At 39.9% G+C, this 20,049-nt stretch overlaps 1 protein-coding gene across 1 annotated transcript; it reads right to left on the bottom strand.

Annotated features, from left to right (window-relative positions):
• Nucleotides 1-5,069: 5,069 nt before the first annotated feature.
• On the bottom strand, nucleotides 5,070-12,307 carry LOC132106344 (gastrula zinc finger protein XlCGF26.1-like). The gene is made up of 3 exons (XM_059511968.1): nucleotides 12,214-12,307; nucleotides 9,059-9,169; nucleotides 5,070-6,843 (listed from the first exon to the last, which is right to left on the bottom strand). The coding sequence occupies exons 2-3, from the start codon at nucleotides 9,135-9,137 to the stop codon at nucleotides 5,585-5,587; spliced, it is 1,338 nt and encodes a 445-aa protein (XP_059367951.1). The 5' UTR covers nucleotides 9,138-9,169; nucleotides 12,214-12,307; the 3' UTR covers nucleotides 5,070-5,584.
• Nucleotides 12,308-20,049: the final 7,742 nt, after the last annotated feature.

The raw sequence follows: 20,049 nt of genomic DNA on the forward strand, positions 1-20,049 counted from the left end.
GTAATTTAAAACACAAACATACAATAATAAATAGCACAGAAAACAAGGCAAGACAATAGCACAATTAAATATAAATTTGCAAAGCACCATCAAAATCAAGTTCACATATGTACTGGTTAACTCCCCAAATGTGATTGAAAGTCTCCAGGTCTTTAACCAAGTTATAGTATGCATATTCCACCTTTAATCTAGTTTTAATTAACCCTTTTAAAATTAACATTACATCAGTTGACCCAACATTATTTATTTTGCTTTTACGTGAAATCCATATTCCCATTTTTGCTTGCCCAAACAAAAAATTAAGCAAGACATGGATCTGCTTTCTGTTTCTGCTATACTTTGGTCCATATATAAATAACATGGATGAAAACACTTCTCCCAAAACTGTACACCATTCTTCTAATTGAGAAAATAAAGGCACAAGCCTCCCACACTGAAGAAATAAATGAAAAACAGTTTCAGTCATCCCACAAAAAGGACATCCCTCCTGAACCTGGGGATCGAGGTGTGCTCTGTAACTGTTTGTAGCTATTAACCCATGCACAACTCTCCACTGAAGGTCTCCGGACCTTTTTTCAATGGGAGGCTTGTACAAGGCCCTCCAGCAACCCTTCGGGGAAGAGCCTGATCCGAATAGCTCTTGCCATTTTGACTCTTTAACTCCTCCTAAAGAATGAGAGTGTGAAACTTTTACACATGTAACATACAATGCTTCCTTCTCAGTTTTACTGAAACATTCCAGTTTAAGTGTCTTGAAGGTCAACATAGACCCCTCCTTTTCTTCAAATATACCCACATCCAGAATTATTCTTAGTTCAGGAAAAGCTAAATCCATATCTTCATTTGTTGTTTCCACACTGTGTTTAAAATCTGTTGATAGGCTCTCGAGAATTTCATTTATCAGTTTTTGTGTCCGACGAATTGATCTTATTCCAATCTTGGAAGCTAGCATTTCAGGAGGCATCCATCCATCTGAGGTTATTAAATGTCCAATCTTTACAACTCCTGCAGCCTTTAGAAGATTCCTCATCGATGGTGATTTTAAGATCACTGAGTCCACCATAGAATTGTGCATTAGGGGTTCCTCCCTTGACCAGTGACCACCCAATCCGTAGAGAAATCTTTTTACTGTCTGTAGTCTGAAAGTCTTAATTCTGCTTTTTATATCCACTAGTCCTTGTCCACCTTCTTGTCTGGGCAGAAACAAAGTTGATGCTTTTGTCCAGTGGTTACCGGACCAAAAAAAGTCGTTTTTGGATTTTTGCAACCAAATCTTGAGGAGGTTCCAGAATGTTCATTTTGTGCCATAGCGTTGAGGCTACAAGGTTGTTGCAGACCAGGGCTCTTCCCCTATAAGATAACTGGGGTAGCAGCCAATGCCAGCAAGACAACCGAGCACACACCTTCTCCACCAGGCCCTCCCAATTCTGTCTCTTATAATCCTCCCTTCCTAAAAACACCCCCAAATACTTTAATCCAGATTTTCCCCATTTTAAATTACCTGGGAGAGCTGGAGTGTTACGGTCTAAACCACACCACATTGCATCACTTTTTGCCCAGTTTACTTTTGCAGATGAGGCTTTACCATAACTTAATAAAATCTCTTTTAAAACCTGAACATCGTTAACATTCCTTAAAACAACAGTAATGTCATCAGCATAAGCTGAAACTTTTACAAAATCATTAAAAATAGCACCTTGTACCTTCAAACCCATTAAACTCTCTCTTAGTTTACATAGAAGAGGTTCAATAGCTAAGCTGTAAAGCTGACCAGAAAGTGGGCATCCTTGTCTGATACCCCTCTGTACCTTAACAGGGACACTTAGACCTCCTGTATCTTTACCATACATGTAGCATTATTGTACAACAACTTTATCATTTTTCTAAAATTCTCTCCAAACCCAAAAGCTTCTAATACTTTAAAAAGATATTGATGATCAACACGATCAAAAGCTTTCTCCTGATTGAGTGACAGTATTCCTACATCTATATTATAACACATTGCATAATCAATAACATCACGTACTAAATACAAATTGTCAGCAATACATCTGTCTTTTATACAGTAAGATTGATCTTTGTGTATAATTTTGAACAATATTTTGTTCAATCTGTTGGCAAGGCACTTTGATAAAAGTTTATATTCAGTGCAGAGAATTGCCAAAGGTCTCCAGTTCTTTAACAGGGTAAGATCACCTTTTTTTGGAAGCAATGTTAATACATCCCGTTGGCAGCTATTTGGCAGAAAACCAGTAAAATTACATTCCTTGAGCACCTCAAATAGATCAGATCCAAATGTTGTCCAGAAATGCTTGTAAAATTCACCAGGAAGTCCATCTATGCCTGGGGTACGACCCAACGAAAGACCCGTTACGGCATCACTTAATTCTGCAAAAGTTAATCCAGAGTCCAATGCTTGCTTATCTTCTTCATTTAAACCAGGAAGATCTTGTAGGAATCCATTTTGTGTCGGAATGTCTATGTCCTCAGGTGAGTATAAATGTGAATAAAAATTCACTGCTAGTCTACGCATTTCCACAGGTTCAGATGTACATTGTCCATTGTCATTCTTCAGGTTATACATTTGGTTAACTTGCACACTCTTGCGTTCTAGATTGAAAAAAAAAAGAGGTGGGACTGTCCATATCCTTTATTGATAAGAATCTGTTTCTCACAAGAGCTCCTTTAACCTTTTCATTTAATATAGAACTCAATTTTAATTTCTTCTCAGACCACTCATGTACATTGGAAGAAAGAACTCCTATCATATTTTTTTCAATGGCAAGGATTTCTCTTTCAAGCCATTCCAGAGACCGTTTCAAACAAAAATTAGAATGAGATGTATACTGCTGACAAAATTCCCTTATGTGAGCTTTACCAACTTCCCACCAAAGAATAACATTATCAAATCTTATTTTCTCTTTTTTCCAGGTCTCCCAAAAATGTTTAAAAGAGTCACAAAAACTCCTGTCTAACAATTTGACATTAAAATGCCAGTAAACACTTCTGTTTTTCTTCAAATTACAGTCAATAGTGATTAATTTGTGATCAGTGAAGGATGTGGGGACAATAGCTGTATTAATAATTCTACTTTTCATACTATCTGATAAGTACAGTCTATCCAGTCGTGCTGCTGAAATCCTCCCATCACTAACCTTTACCCATGTATATTGTTTAACCGAGGGATTATTTTCTCTCCATATATCAGTAAGATTAGAGGTTTTAATAACATTTTCAAGTACTGTTGGCGACTGAAAATGGGGTTCTTCTCCATTTCTATCAAGCAAGGCATTAAGTGTGCAGTTCCAGTCCCCATCTAAGATAGTAAAACCATTACCTTGCTGTTGTCCTAAAAACACTTTCAATTTGTTAAAAAAAATAATTCTCTCAGCTCCTATATTAGGTGCATATACACTCACAAACGTAAAGACAAGACCATTTAAATCAACCTTAACTGCTAAACATCTTCCTGGTTCAATTTCCTTTTTTCCCAAAACTTATAGAGGGAGAGAAGAGAATAGCAGTTCCTGCGCTCAGGTTAGTACCATGTGTGAGCACACATTCATTCCTCCACCACAATCGCCAGTCAACCTCATTGTTTACATCACTATGAGTTTCTTGTAAGAAAATAACATCTAATTTCTTTAACTTGATGAATTCTATCACTGTATCAGCTTTACTCTTATCCCTCATCCCATTAACATTTAGGGATCCCACGCGCAAGGTTTCCATAAGAGGGAAAGAGATTAGAAAAAGAACAATCAGAAAGAGATGTGTATTAGCCATAGTACTTAGTTATATTTGATTGAGGTTTGATTGTGTTTACTGCTGCAGCGTAACAGATCTATTCCACTAAGACCAAATACATTACATTACTTTAATCACTCCGAGAATTATCTTGACAGAACTCTTTTTACAGTACACAAACACGGTCTCACATTTACAAACCCGATTCCAAAAAGTTGGGACACTGTACAAATTGTGAGTAAAAAAGGAAAGGAATAATTTATAAATCTCATAAACTTATATTTTATTCACAAATTAATATAGATAACATATCAAATGTTATATGTGAGACATTTTGAAATGTCATGCCAAATATTGGCTCATTTTGGATTTCATGAGAGCTACACATTACACAAAAGTTGGGACAGGTAGCAATAAGAGGCCGGAAAAGTTAAATGTACATATAAGGAACAGCTGGAGGACCATTTGCTACTTATTAGGTCAATTGGGAACATTATTGGGTATAAAAAGAGCCTCTGAGAGTGACAGTGTCTCTCAGAAGTTGAGATGGGCAGAGGATCACCAATTCCCCCAATGCTGAAAAATAGTGGAGCAATATCAGAAAGGAGTTTCTCAGAGAAAAATTGCAAAGAGTTTGAAATTATCATCATCTACAGTGCATAATATCATCCAAAGATTCAGAGAATCTGGAACAATCTCTGTGTGTAAGGGTCAAGGCCTGAAAACCATACTGGATGCCGTGATCTTCAGCTCTTAGACGACACTGCATCACATACAGGAATGATACTGTAATGGAAATCACAACATGGGCTCAGGAATACCTCCAGAAAACACAATCCACCGTGCCATTCACAGATGCCAGCTAAACCTCTATAGGTCAAAAAAGAAGCCATATCTGAACATGATCCAGAAGCGCAGGTGTTTTCTCTGGGCTGAGGCTCATTTAAAATGGACTGTGGCAAAATGGAAAACTGTTCTGTTGTCAGACGAATCAAAATGTGAAGTTCTTTTTGAAAAAACTGGGACACCATGTCATCCGGACTGAAGAGGACAAGGACAACCCAAGTTGTTATCAGCGCTCAGTTCAGAAGCCTGCATCTCTGATGGTATGGGGTTGCATGAGTGTGTGTGGCATGGGCAGCTTACACATCTGGAAAGAAACCATCAATGCTGAAAGGTGTATCCAAGTTCTAGAACAACATATGCTCCCATCCAGACGTCGTCTCTTTCAGGGAAGACATTTTCCAACATGACAATGCCAGACCACATACTGCATCAATTACAACATCATGGGTGTGTAGAAGAAGGATCCGGGTACTGAAATGACCAGCCTGCAGTCCAGATCTTACACCCATAGAAAACATTTGGTGCATCATAAAGAGGAAGATGCGACAAAGAAGACCTAAGACAGTTGAGCAACTAGAAGCCTGTATTAGACAAGAATGGGACAACATTCCTATTCCTAAACATGAGCAACTTGTCTCCTCAGTCCCCAGACGTTTGCAGACTGTTATAAAAAGAAGAGGGGATGCCACACAGTGGGAAACATGGCCTTGTCCCAACTTTTTTAAGATGTGTCGATGCCATTAAAGATCAACTTATTTTTCCCTTAAAATCTGAATAAAATATTGAAATTTAAAACTTCCACATAATTGCATTCTGTTTTTATTCACATTATGTACAGTGTCCCAACTTTTTTGGAATCTGGTTTGTATATGACTTTCCATTTCTATGTCTAAGTTTGATGTTTTAATTACACTGATCACAACTTAAATGTCTTTCTCTAGAGTGAATGCAACAAAGACTGTTGAAATTGCTCCTTTTTCTAAACTTATTGTCACACTGAGGAAAACAGCAATTTCTCTCCAGAATGAGTTTGCAAATGCCGTTTCAGTTCTGTGTGATATGAGAAGCTCTTTTCACACTGAGGACACTTATATGGTTTCTCTCCAGTGTGAATTCTCGTGTGAGTATTAAGGTTTCCTTTATTTGTGAAGCTCTTTCCACAATCAGGGCAGGTGTAAGGTTTCTCTCCAGTGTGAAGTCTCATGTGATACTCATAGTGTCCTTTAATTGTGAAGCTCCTTCCACACTGAGGGCAGGTGAAAGGTTTCTCTCCAGTGTGAATTCTCATGTGATTCACAAAGGTCGCTCTATGTTTGAAACTCTTTCCACATTCATGGCACATGAAAAGCTTCACTCCGACATGATTTTTAACATGATTCTCTAGGTGATTCCTGTCTGGTAAACTCATTCCACACTGATGACATGTAAAACAGTCCTCTGCTGAGTGATTCCTCATGTGATGATTAAGGCTTTCTTTATATCTGAAACTCTTTCCACAGTCATCGCAAACGAAAGGCTTTTCACCAGTGTGAACTCTCATGTGGATCTTGAGGATTGCTTTGATTTTGTAGCTCTTTCCACACAGTTTGCAGGAGTAAGGCTTCTCTCCAGTGTGAATTTTTATGTGGGCATCAAGTTCTTTTTTCTGCTTAAAACTCTTTGCACACTGAGAGCAGATGAACAACCTCTTGCCAGTGTGATCTTGCATGTGAACTTTAAGATGCCTGTTTAGTGAGAAGCTCTTTCCGCAGTGAGGGCATATAAATGGTCTCTCTCCAGTGTGAATTCTCATGTGAGTTTTAAGATTTCCCTTTACTGAGAAGCTCTTGCCGCACTGTTGGCAGGGGTAGGGCTTCTCTCCAGTGTGGATTCTCATGTGAACATTAAGACTTTCTTTTCGTGAGAAAACATTCCCACAGAGTTCACAGGAGTAAGGCTTCTCGCTGGTGTGAATGCTCATGTGGGCACTAAGAGTTTTCTTCATTGTAAAACTCTTTCCACACTGAGGGCATATGAACGGCTTCTCTCCACTGTGGATTTTTAAGTGGGTTGTAAGGCTTTGTTTTCGACTGAAACTCTTTCCACACTGTTGGCAGCTAAAATGACTCTCTTCATTGTGGACTTCCAAGTTCTTAGTTTCTGTTTTATGAGTCTGTGAGAAACTAAAAGATTTTTCCCCAGTCATAGAGTCATGATTTTTCTCTTCCATTTCATTCAGTTCTTGACTCTCCTCTTTCAGCGACATCAGGTCTAGAGTGAACAGAAACAAAAATAAGTTAACACCAGTTTTGTGATACAAAGATGTGAAAACATTTAGAAAGTAAAACATATAATCCAACAACATGCATGCTAGATCTTGTACCCAGCAAACAACTGAAAAGGTGTAACCTGTGATCTCAGAACCTCTTGTCAATATTGTTAATATTGTTTGAGGGAAGTCGTGGCCTGGTGGTTAGAGAATCGGACTCCCAATCGACGGGTTTTGGGTTCGAGTCCCGGGCCGGCAGGAATTGTGGGTGGGGGGAGTGCATGTACAGTTCTCTCTCCACCCTCAATACCACGACTTAGGTGCCCTTGAGCAAGGCACCGAACCCCCAACTGCTCCCCGGGCGCCGCAGCATAAATGATGAACACTGCTCCGGGTGTGTGCTCACAGTGTGTGTGTGTGTGTGTGTTCACTGCTCTGTGTGTGTGCTCACTGTGTGTGTGTGTTCACTGCTCTGTGTGTGTGCACTTCGGATGGGTTAAATGCAGAGCACAAATTCTGAGTATGGGTCACCATACTTGGCCGAATGTCACTTCACTTCACTAATTATCGGCTTTCTTTAGGACACATCTCAAATACTTACAAGTTGGCAGCTATCAAACCCTTTATAAAACCCTACAGTAGATCACTGGATTGGGATCCCACTGGTCCCTGCACAAATCTAGCCAGATCAGGCAGAACTGGGAGATCAAAGATATACAGCGAGTCCCAGGATTAAAGAAAGGAGTTAACATACATATTAACTTCTCCAATGTACATAATAAAAGGCTGACAAAATAGAGCTTAGGGCAAGAAAACTGTAGTTTATTTCAGTATATGAAAGTGAAAGTGAAAGTGAGTGAAAGTGAAGTGACATTCAGCCAAGTATGGTGACCCATACTCAGAATTTGTGCTCTGCATTTAACCCATCCGAAATGCACACACACAGAGCAGTGAACACACACACACACTGTGAGCACACACCCGGAGCAGTGGGCATCATTTATGCTGCGGCGCCCGGGGAGCAGTTGGGGGTTCGATGCCTTGCTCGAGGGCACCTAAGTCGTGGTATTGAAGGTTGAGAGAGAACTGTACATGCACTCCCCCCACCCACAATTCCTGCCGGCCCGGGACTCGAACTCACAACCTTTCGATTGGGAGTCTGACTCTCTAACCATTAGGCCACGACCTCCCCATATAAAGTGGGTGAAATAAGTAAAATAATTGGAAATTACATTAAAGTCTATGAGACAGCAAATTAGAAAATATTCAGTATAGTAGAAATAAATGGGAAATGAAGGGAAATTTTGAAATCCTAGAAGACATTTGGAAAAGTATTCCTAAATCACAGTGGAATAGAAGATACTCCTCAATCTGGAGCCAATTTGGTTGAAAAATATCAGATTTTATACTGAAGCAAAATTGCAATCTTTTGGAGAACGTTTGGCTCTACAATTGCTACAAACTGTTGCCTGATGATAATAGGCTTATAGCTATATATTCAGATATACAGGCAACAGTTTGTAGAAATTGGTGAACATAAATCTACATGAACATAACTGGTAGTGCACCACAAGGATCGGTCTTAGGTCCTGTAATGTTTATAATCTATATTAATGACGTGTGCAGAGTATCAGTTAAAATAAAATTTATTTTATTTGTGGATGACACAAATATTTTTTGTTCTGGAGATAATTTACAGTGGCTTTTAGAGGTGATTACAACAGAAATGAAAACAGTGGTATGATGTAAATAAACCATCATTAAATATAAGCAAAACCAAAATTATATTATTTGGAAAATGTAAAACAGACTTTTTATTTTTAGACAGGAATTTTTGATGTAATGACCAAACTTGAGTCCAGCTTACATTATAAAATATATTGTTCCAGTCGAAAATAACATACGGCATAGAAATATTTTACACTTTTTTTCTAACATCTGCTGACTGTGGGACACAGAAGATGTGCAGGCATTAGATTGTAGCGTGTGCTTCTGGGAAATGTAGGAGCAAAGCAAACAAAGTTTCCTTACTTTAGCAAAGGAAAACTAGTCTCCTCTTGGATTATTTTGCTCATCACTAACCACGCAGTGCTGATGAACTGTCTGCCGGTTCCACACTATTTTTTACTACTTTATTTTTTATTTTATTTTACATGTTTAATTCAGGAGTAAAAATTTTAAAATTTTTCAAAGAGAGACTTTGAGAATTAAACAGACCTGTTTGTTCCTCAGTATCTTCATGTTTGAGTGCTTCTTCAATCTTCACGTCTTCACTCTCCTCTTTAATAAACTCCATCTTTATAACAGTGTGCTTCAGAAGGAGTTTATCTGTGTTTAAGATGAGAATAATTAACAGACAGATCTCAGTCAGCTCCCTAGTTCAGTAGTCAGTACACTAGTTCAGTAGTCAGCACACTAGTTCAGTAGTCAGCGCACTAGTTCAGTAGTCAGTGCACTAGTTCAGTAGTCAGCGCACTAGCTCAGTAGTCAGCGCATTAGTTCAGTAGTCAGCACACTAGTTCAGTAGTCAGCGCAGTAGTACAGTAGTCAGCGCACTAGCTCAGTAGTCTGCACACAAGTTCAGTAGTCAGCGCAATAGTTCAGCAGTAAACGCACTAGTTAAGTAGTCAGCGCACTAGTTCAGTAGTCAGCACACTAGTTCAGTAGTCAGCACACTAGGTCAGTAGTCAGCCCACTAGTTCAGCAGTCAGCACACTAGTTCAGCAGTCAGCGTACAAGTTCAGTAGTCAGTACACTAGTTCAGTAGTCAGCGCACTAGTTCAGTAGTCAGCGCAGTAGTTCAGCAGTCAGCGCACTAGTTCAGCAGTCAGCGCACTAGCTCAGCAGTCAGCGCACTAGCTCAGCAGTCAGCGCACTAGCTCAGCAGTCAGCGCACTAGCTCAGCAGTCAGCGCACTAGCTCAGCAGTCAGCGCACTAGTTCAGCAGTCAGCGAACTTGTTCAGCAGTCAGCGCACTAGTTCAGCAGTCAGTGCAATAGTTCAGTAGTCAGCGCAATAGTTCAGTAGTCAGCGCACTAGTTCAGCAGTCAGCAAACTTGTTCAGCCGTCAGCGAACTTGTTCAGCAGTCAGCGCACTAGGTCAGCAGTCAGCGCACTAGCTCATGCAGTCAGCGCACTAGTTCAGCACACTAGTTCAGTAGTCAGCTCCCTAGTTCAGTAGCCAGCACACTAGTTCAGCAGTCAGCACACTAGTTTAGCACACTAGTTCAGTAGTCAGCGCACTAGTTCAGTAGTCAGCACACTAGCGCACTAGTTCAGTAGTCAGCGGACTAGTTCAGTAGTCAGCGCACTAGTTCAGTAGTCAGCACACTAGTAAGGGAGTCAGCACAACATATCAGTAGTCAGTGCACTAATTCAGTAGTCAGTACACTACTTCAGTAGTCAGTACATTAGGTCAGTAGTCATCACACTAGGTCAGTAGTCAACGCACTAGTACAGTAGTCAGTACACAAGTTCAGTAGTCAGCGCACTAGTTCAACAGTCAGCACACTAGGTCAGTAGTCAGCGCACTAGGTCAGCACACTAATTCAGTAGTCAGCTCCCTAATTCAGCAGTCAGCGCACTTTTAGCAGTCAGTGCACTAGTTCAGTAGTCAGCGCACTAGTTAAGTAGTCAACACACTAGTTCAGTAGTCAGTACACTAGTTCAGTAGTCAGCGCACTAGGTCAGTAGACAGTGCACTAGGTCAGCACACTAGTTCAGTAGTCAGCACAATAGTTCAGTAGTCAGCTCCCTAGTTCAGTAGTTAGCGCTCTAGTTCAGTAGTCAGCACACTAGTACACTAGTTCAGTAGTCAGCACACTAGTTCAGTAGTCAGCGCACTAGTAAGGGAGTCAACACACTAGTTCAGTATTCAGCGCACTAGTTCAGTAGTCAGTACACTATGTCAGTAGTCAGTCAAATCAAGTCAAGTCACCTTCATTTATATAGCGCTTTAAACAAAATACATTGCGTCAAAGCAACTGAACAACATTCATTAGAAAATCAGTGTGTCAATAATGCAAAATGCAGTTCATCATTGAATTAAGTGATGTCATCTGTGTTCATTTTAAATAGTGTCAGCGAACTAGTTCAGTAGTCAAGCACACTAGTAAGGGAGTCAGCGCACTAGTTCAGTAGTCAGCGCACTAGTTCAGTAGTCAGCACACTAGTTCAGTAGTCAGCACACTAGTTCAATAGTCAGCACACTAGTTCAGTAGTCAGCACACTAGTTCAATAGTCAGCGCACTAGTTCAGTAGTCAGCGCACTAGTTCAGTATTCTGCGCACTAGTTCAGTGTTCAGCACACTAGTTCAGTGTTCAGCACACTAGTTCAATAGTCAGCACACTAGTTCAGTAGTCAGCACACTAGTTCAATAGTCAGCGCACTAGTTCAGTAGTCAGCGCACTAGTTCAGTATTCTGCGCACTAGTTCAGTAGTCAGCACACTAGTTCAGTATTCTGCGCACTAGTTCAGTAGTCAGCACACTAGTTGAGTATTCTGCGCACTAGTTCAGTAGTCAGCACACTAGTTCAGTATTCTGCGCACTAGTTCAGTAGTCAGCACACTAGTTCAGTATTCTGCGCACTAGTTCAGTAGTCAGCACACTAGTTCAGTAGTCAGCACACTAGTTCAGTATTCTGCGCACTAGTTCAGTAGTCAGCACACTAGTTCAGTATTCTGCGCACTAGTTCAGTAGTCAGCACACTAGTTCAGTAGTCAGCACACTAGTTCAATAGTCAGCACACTAGTTCAGTATTCTGCGCACTAGTTCAGTAGTCAGCGCACTAGTTCAGTATTCTGCGCACTAGTTCAGTAGTCAGCACACTAGTTCAGTATTCAGCGCACTAGTGAGGGAGTCAGAGTTAAAGATCTGATTAGACAATATCTCTCAAAACTAGGAAATCATAAAAGAACACAGATATAATTCAGATATTATGTTTTAGACTCTGTATGTACTATGATGTGTGTGTGCTGTGCTTGTTGTATTTACACTGATGTGTCTTCAGTCTGCTCTTATCACAGATAATAAAACTATGATAAACCTCAAGAAAAAACAACATTTGACTAAAGAGACTGAATCCACTCACCAGATCCCCAAATATTAATAGATTATCTTCAATATAAATAACCTTAAGGATCGACAGATAAAGATAAATACAAACAGTGAATCGCTGTTGAGAAGCATCTGATACATTTAATCTGAACTGGTTTGAAAAAGCTCAGTGTCTCCATAATTTCTTGATCAAACTGTGTTTATGATTAACTGCTTCACCGCATTCACACAAACTCTGTTTATTAACCTAATTAAATACATTACACTGTTACACTCGAAAACGATTCATTAATTTAAACACGATTAAAAACAAACCTCTCTTCAGCCGAATAACAGACGGGACCGCGGCGTAGACATGTGACGTCACGATACTCCGTCAAAATAAAAGTCCCCCTCAGATTGATGAATTTACATTCAGAAAACATATTAAAGTGATCCGATTAAAGATTGATCCAAATAATAACGATTTTACTCCTCATAATAGTCCTCTATGGAATAACAGATGAATTGTGAAAAATATAAAATTCATCCGCTGTCAGCTCTTTTATATGAACAGTTTTGTGTGTAATAAAAAGGAATATTGATTAAAGGCAAAGCTATGACAACACATTGAGTTGTTAGTCCTTGTCTACACTTAATCAGAGTGAATGTGTTTAACCAGTTCTCTAGAAACACTGTAACTCAAGGAGTTTAATAATACACATTTATAAAAGCAATCAAAGCACCGAAAGGACGTCATCAGTTGTAGAAGCGGTCAGACTCATTATCACAGAGATCAGGATGATCATAGTGTGATTACTGAAAACCAGAACCAGATGCTCCACTGATACTCCAGGTTTACTCAGAGATGCCTTATAACTCGTCTAAAGTGTGCCTTGTAAGGACAGAACAATGTTATGTTACAGAATACTGTCTATAACCATAGACATAAGTTCAGATAGCTGCTCAGAGGTGACTCTACATGCTTTAGCATGACGAGTTTCACAAATAATAAATGAAATATTGATTTAAATAATGTCTCTTCTGCATTAGAGAAATACTGCTAGATTAGCAATCCAAATGTAACAACAATAGCTCTCACACACTTACAAAAACTAACTAATAAAAATTTAGCTGTAGAGCTGATCTTTCCCAGCGGTTTCCTGTATTTTAGCAAATAAGCATGTCTGTGAAACCGAATCCCTTTCAGTGACTCAACAGAGAGCTGGTTGAGTGAGAAACGCTCTCAACATGTGCGTTGTGAGAGGGAAGAGACAAACTGTGCAGTCTTCAGCTGTTCTGAGGAGCATGCAGTGCTTCTGGCCTCTTCTCAAAGTGTCCGGACCTCTTCTGGTGCACCCGCATGCATCGCTCTATGGTCTCTATGGTCTCTTAGGTACTAGATGCCATGTTCCAGTCTGGTGGCTCACTCAAGTCCATCCACAGAACTCTTCCATGGGAGTCATAACCGTAACTTACTGGCAACAATTATTTAAACAGTAAAATTACCGTAACACTAACTACAGTAGTGTTTTGCTTACTGTTAAATTGAATAAAGCATTTTACTGTATTTTTTACCATGTCAAAGTACAGTAATACACTGTTGATTTTAAATAATACTCTATAGTATTGTAAAGCTATGAAATGTTATTTTAATTTCTTTTATAGTGGTACTGAATTTGTAGAAAACCTGTAAAACTGCTATTTCAGCTGTTGAAGGGAAATAGAAAAGGAACACTTGAAGCTTTAACGGCACAAAAACTGTTTATTCAAACATTTTAAATAAGACATTATTAAAAAATAATGACATGTAACAATAAAAATAAAAACTAACAATTTATCAGTAAAATTACAAAACAAAACATTAGTAATAGTTATAGCATTATAATACAACAATAAAATGTTTAAGAAAAACTAAACTAACAATTTAGAATTAATTCTTAAAATGACATAATACATTAGTATTAGTCCACAAGACAAAAGACAAAAAAAGCTGCATTTATTAAATGGTAAATGGACTGCATTTATATAGCGCTTTCAACAGACCACATGGCCATCCAAAGCGCTTTACAATTTGCCTCACATTCACCCATTCATACACTCATTCACACACCGACTGCAGTGTCAGCCATTCAAGGCGCCATCCAGCTCGTCGGGAGCAGCTGGGGTTAGGTGTCTTACTCAAGGACACCTCTACACTTGGTCAGGTGGAGCCAGGGATCGAACCACCAACCTTCCCGTTTGTAGACAACCTACATGAACCACTGAGCCACTGTCAAGTCAATTCAAGTCACCTTTACCTATATAGCGCTTTAAACAAAATACATTGCGTCAAAGCAACTGAACAACATTCATTAGGAACAGTGTGTCAATAATGCAAAATGATAGTTAAAGGCAGTTCATCATTGAATTCAGTGATGTCATCTCTGTTCAGTTAAATAGTGTCTGTGCATTTATTTGCAATCAAGTCAACGATATCGCTGTAGATGAAGTGACCCCAACTAAGCAAGCCAGAGGCGACAGCGGCAAGGAACCGAAACTCCATCGGTGACAGAATGGAGAAAAAAACCTTGGGAGAAACCAGGCTCAGTTGGGGGGCAAGTTCTCCTCTGACCAGACGAAACCAGTAGTTCAATTCCAGGCTGCAGCAAAGTCAGATTGTGCAGAAGAATCATCCTGTGGTCTTGTCCTGGTGCTCCTCTGAGACAAGGTGTTTACAGGGGATCTGTATCTGGGGCTCTAGTTGTCCTGGTCTCCGCTGTCTTTCAGGGATGTAGAGGTCCTTTCTAGGTGCTGATCCAGCATCTGGTCTGGATACGTACTGGATCCGGGTGACTGCAGTGACCCTCTGATCTGGACACAGACTGGATCTGGTGGCCACGGTGACCTCGGAACAAGAGAGAAACAGACAAATATTAGCGTAGATGCCATTCTTCTAATGATGTAGCAAGTACATAGGGTGTTATGGGAAGTGTTCCCGGTTCCGGTTTACCTAATTAATGCAGCCTAAAAATCCTTTAACGGATTTGGATATTAAAAGCATATTAGTATGTTATGTGTATGCCAGGTTAAAGAGATGGGTCTTTAATCTAGATTATTATCATTATCTAGATGATACATCTTCATTCACTGCTACGAACTGATGGCGGTCATATAAGTACGATTTAAACCATGCTAATGCACTTCCACTGATGCCAACAAAGTGTTTAAGTCTATGCAAAACAATGTTGTGGTCAATTGTGTCAAACGCAGCACTAAGATCCAATAAAACTAATAGAGAGATACACCCACGATCAGATGATAAGAGCAGATCATTTGTAACTCTAAGGAGAGCAGTCTCAGTACTATGATACGGTCTAAATCCTGACTGGAAATCCTCACATATACCATTTTTCTCTAAGAAGGAATATAATTGTAAGGATACCACATTTTCTAGTATCTTGGACAGAAAAGGGAGATTCGAGATTGGTTTATAATTAACTAGTTCTTTGGGGTCAAGTTGTGGTTTTTTGATGAGAGGCTTAATAACAGCCAGTTTGAAGGTTTTGGGGACATATCCTAATGACAATGAGGAATTAATAATAGTCAGAAGAGGATCTATGACTTCTGGAAGCACCTCTTTTAGGAGCTTAGATGGTATAGGGTCTAACATACATGTTGTTGGTTTAGATGATTTAACAAGTTTATACAATTCTTCCTCTCCTATGGTAGAGAATGAGTGGAACTGTTCCTCAGGGGGTCTATAGTGCACTGTCTGATGTGATACTGTAGCTGACGGCTGAATGGTTGCAATTTTATCTCTAATAGTATCGATTTTAGAAGTAAAGTAGTTCATAAAGTCATTACTGCTGTGATGTTGGGAAATGTCAACACTTGTTGAGGCTTTATTTTTCGTTAATTTAGCCACTGTATTGAATAAATACCTGGGGTTATGTTTGTTTTCTTCTAAAAGAGAAGAAAAGTAATCGGATCTAGCAGTTTTTAATGCTTTTCTATAGGATATGTTACTTTCCCGCCAAGCAATACGAAATACCTCTAGTTTGTTTTCCTCCAGCTGCGCTCCATTTTTCGGGCTGCTCTCTTTAGGGTGCGAGTATGCTCATTATACCATGGTGTCAAACTGTTTTCCTTAACCTTCCTTAAGCGTAAAGGAGCAACTGTATTTAAAGTGCTAGAAAAGAGAGAGTCCATAGTTTCTGTTACATCATCAAGTTGTTCTGAGGTTTTGGATATGCTAAGGAATTTGGTTACATCAGGAAGGTAACTTAAAAAGCAGTCGTTTGTGTTAGAAGTGATGGTTCTTCCATACTTGTAACAAGAAGTAGAATTTACAATTTTGGCTATATGAAGTTTGCACAGAACTAAATAATGATCTGAGATATCATCACTTGGCTGAATAATTTCAACACTATCAACATCAATTCCATGTGACAGTATTAAATCTAGAGTATGATTTTGACAATGAGTAGGTCTTGAAACGTGTTGTCTAACACCAATAGAGTTCAGAATGTCTATAAATGCTGATCCCAATGCATCTTTTTCATTATCAACATGGATATTAAAATCACCAACTATTAAAACTTTATCTGCAGCCAGAACTAACTCGGATGTAAAATCACCAAACTCTTTAATAAAGTCTGTATGGTGCCCTGGTGGCCTGTATACAGTAGCCAGTACAAACATAACAGGGGATATATCATTAACATTTGTTTCTCTGGATAATGTTATATGAAGCACCATTACTTCAAACGAGTTATACTTGAAGCCTGCCCTCTGAGAAATCCTGAAAACGTTGTTATAAATTGAAGCAACACCTCCCCCTTTGCCTTTTAGACGCGGCTCGTGTTTATAACAGTAATCTTGGGGGGTGGACTCATTTAAAATAATGTAATCATCAGGTTTTAGCCAGGTTTCTGTCAAACAGAGTACATCTATATTATGATCAGTGATCATATTGTAACACCAGATTTTAAAATAATGTTTTTGATGCTACATAATTAAGGGACCAGAGACTTTCTCATTTCAATGAGCCACGTGTATTGCACCACAAATCAACATACAGTCAGTAACTCACAATGTACATATAGTTACACAGTTGCATGGAAAAAATCAAACAGTTCAGTTCAGACTTCTGTAGCAGTGTCTTTGGCTACTCAAGGTTCAGTCTTAAGTGACGTAGAAGCAAGATGAAATTGTGGAAGAGGCCCCATCTGCCTGCAACCGAGCTTCCCAAATAACTGTCCGTAATATGAACTGTAGTTTATAAAATGAACCATAGATGGCAAAAAGTTGTTGTGGACAAGACGAAGACAGTTAATCCCATTTTTGATCAAGGGCCTATCAATAGTCCAGCTGCCAGCTCAGGCCTGCATGTTGAACCCTCTGCATCAAACAAACATAACCTTAGTGCCGCCATTAACACATTTACTCATCCCATATTTACATAAACATTACCCAACATCATATATACAAATAAGGTACTAACAAGATCACTTACATTTGAGTTAAAGAACCTCAGGTTCCTCAAATGAGGGAAATGAGCAAGACAGCATTGGTGAGAATACTCCTCCATGTGGTTAACACATACTTCCTACTCCATACTTCTTCTCTTACCCTTTTATGCTACTAGGCAACTCACTGGCTAGAGCACCCCTAGTGACAGGATTAAATAATGCACACCCTGAAAGCTAATGGGACAAAATGTAACTGTCAACTGTTACAATATTATTTACAAAAAGTGTTTTCGTAGAAAGGGATCTGATATTCAATACGCCAAGCTTTATCATTTGTTTATCCATATTGCTTCTGTTTTTTATTTGTTGAACCTCAATTAAATTGTTAATCTTAACTTGGTTTGGACGTTTTTTGTATTTTCTAGTTCGGGGAACAGACACAGTCTCTATAGTGTGATATCTAGGTGAAAGAGTCTCTATGTGCTGAGAATTAACTGACCTCTGTGACGGGAGGCAGCTAGCAGACGATCGGTTTAGCCAGTCTGTCTGCTTCATGACCTGGGCCCCCAGTTAGTCAAGTATAAACACTACGGGCCCTATCTTGCACCCAGCGCAATTGACTTTGTACACCGACGCATGTGTCATTCCTATTTTGCACCCGTGCAAAGCGCGCTTTTCCCTCCACAGAAGCACGTCGCTAAACTAGTGAATGAACTTGCGCTCCCTGGGCAGTTCAGCGCAAAAAGGAGGCGTGTTCCGGCGCAAACAATCCCTGGTGCTATTTTGCTGTTCCAATAAACAATTGTGCCACTGACCAGAAAAAACTAGTCTAAAGTCAGTGGCGCATTGCGCGTTGTTCATTATGCTATTTTAAGGGCGCATGCTTGACCATAATGTATAGCGTGCACAACGAGCATACACTTTGCTCATGTAATCTACACAGATGCAACAGTTATTTTTGCAAATCATAAATTGTTACAATAAAAAATATTAACACATGAGATGATGGAAATCATTGTGGTGTGCCATGAAGATGTGAAAAAATAGGCATAAATCTAGCTTACAAATTATTCAGGCTAATTGTAGTAATTAAGGATCAGACCTGTTTGCCCAATAGTGGCAAGACATATATGTATATAAGGACATCTGACAAATTGGTTTGTCTGTCAAGAACCAGGAAAAAAAAATCGACTCCATGGAACTTGCGCACCTGCTTTTAAAGTGAATGTTGGATGACGCTCTGATTGGTTTATTTCACGTTACGCCCAAACCACACCTATGAATAATGAAGCTACTTCAGACCAACCCATTTTAGATTTGCGCCGGGCGCAAGAGCCATTTATCCCGCCGGGACAATAGCAACAGCGCCGAGACCCGCCCACACAGTTACTTGCGCTTCGCGCTTTGACACTTGCATTTCAGATCGTTAAAATAGGGCCCTACGACTATTTGCCATATTTCTAGAGAGAAGAGTGGCGCCACCCCAGGAGGGATGAAGACCATCTCTTTTAAACAGGTCAGGTCTGCCCCAAAAGCTCGTCCAATTGTCTATGAAACCTATGTTATTCTGTGGGCACCACTTAGACATCCAGCCATTGAGTGATGACAATCTGCTATGCATCTCATCACCACGGTAAGCAGGGAGGGGACCAGAGCATATTACAGTGTCTGACATCGTGCTTGCAAGTTCACACACCTCTTTAATGTTATTTTTAGTGATCTCCGACTGGCGAAGTCGAACATCATTAGCGCCAGCATGAATAACAATCTTACTGTATTTACGTTAAGCATTAGCCAGCACTTTTAAATTTGCCAAGATGTCAGGCGCTCTGGCTCCCGGTAAACATTTGACTATGGTGGCTGGTGTCTCTATATTCACGTTCCGTACAATAGAATCACCAATAACTAGAGCACTTTCATCAGATTTCTCAGTGGGTGCATCACTGAGTAGGGAGAACCTGTTTAATGTTTTGATCGGAACAGAAGAGCTGTGTTTTGACCCACGACTACGCTGCCTCACTGTCACCCAGTTGCCCTGCTGCTGGGGCTCTGTTTCCGGAACCGAACAATGTACAGGAATCCCTGAGCTAGACGCATCCAAAGCCGTATCTAGAGCCCTAACATTCTTACTGTCCTCAATTAAAGTTTGGATGCGTGTCTCTAATTCTGAAATCTTCTCTGTCAGCCTAACTATTTCCCTGCATTTATCACATGTGAATCCCTCATCAGCGACAGAGATAGATAAACTGTACATGTGGCAAGAGGTGCAAGAAACAATGACAGGAGGAGCCATTACTCACCGTGCTTGATTAAATATTCTTACTACGGTTGTTTGATGAACTTGTGAAAAACACTTTAAAAAACAGAGTGATAGTAAGATAAAGATTCTGGAGAAAAAATAAAATAAGAACAGCTACACGGAGCTACGATTTGCTACAGAAGGCCAACAGGAAGTAGAGAAAACACTGTCCCGTTAGCATCAGCAGCTTGGTTGCTGCTAACTGCGCTTACATTGCTAATACTCTATTCACACACATTACCATTGCGTTACTCACTGTTACTTGCTTTGATGGCTGATGAATGTCTACCTTTAATTGCAGGTGAAGACACAAAATGCAGCTCGAGGTGAAGGCCGTGGAGAAGCAGATTCGCGACCTGGAGGTGAGGCAGGCCCAGCTGAGAGAGCGGAGATCCGCGCTGGAATCATCCCGGGCTGACG

Source organism: Carassius carassius, chromosome 26 (assembly GCF_963082965.1).
Source record: "Carassius carassius chromosome 26, fCarCar2.1, whole genome shotgun sequence".
Taxonomy (NCBI): Eukaryota; Metazoa; Chordata; class Actinopteri; order Cypriniformes; family Cyprinidae; genus Carassius; species Carassius carassius.

What these genes read in the sequence shown, in the direction of transcription:
- LOC132106344 (XM_059511968.1), bottom strand. Translation starts at nt 9,137, where the DNA reads ATGGAGTTTATTAAAGAGGAGAGTGAAGACGTGAAGATTGAAGAAGCA. An exon ending in AGATACTGAGGAACAAACAG is followed by an intron (nt 6,844 to 9,058) that starts GTCTGTTTAATT and finishes TGTTCACTCTAG; the next exon opens with ACCTGATGTCGCTGAAAGAG.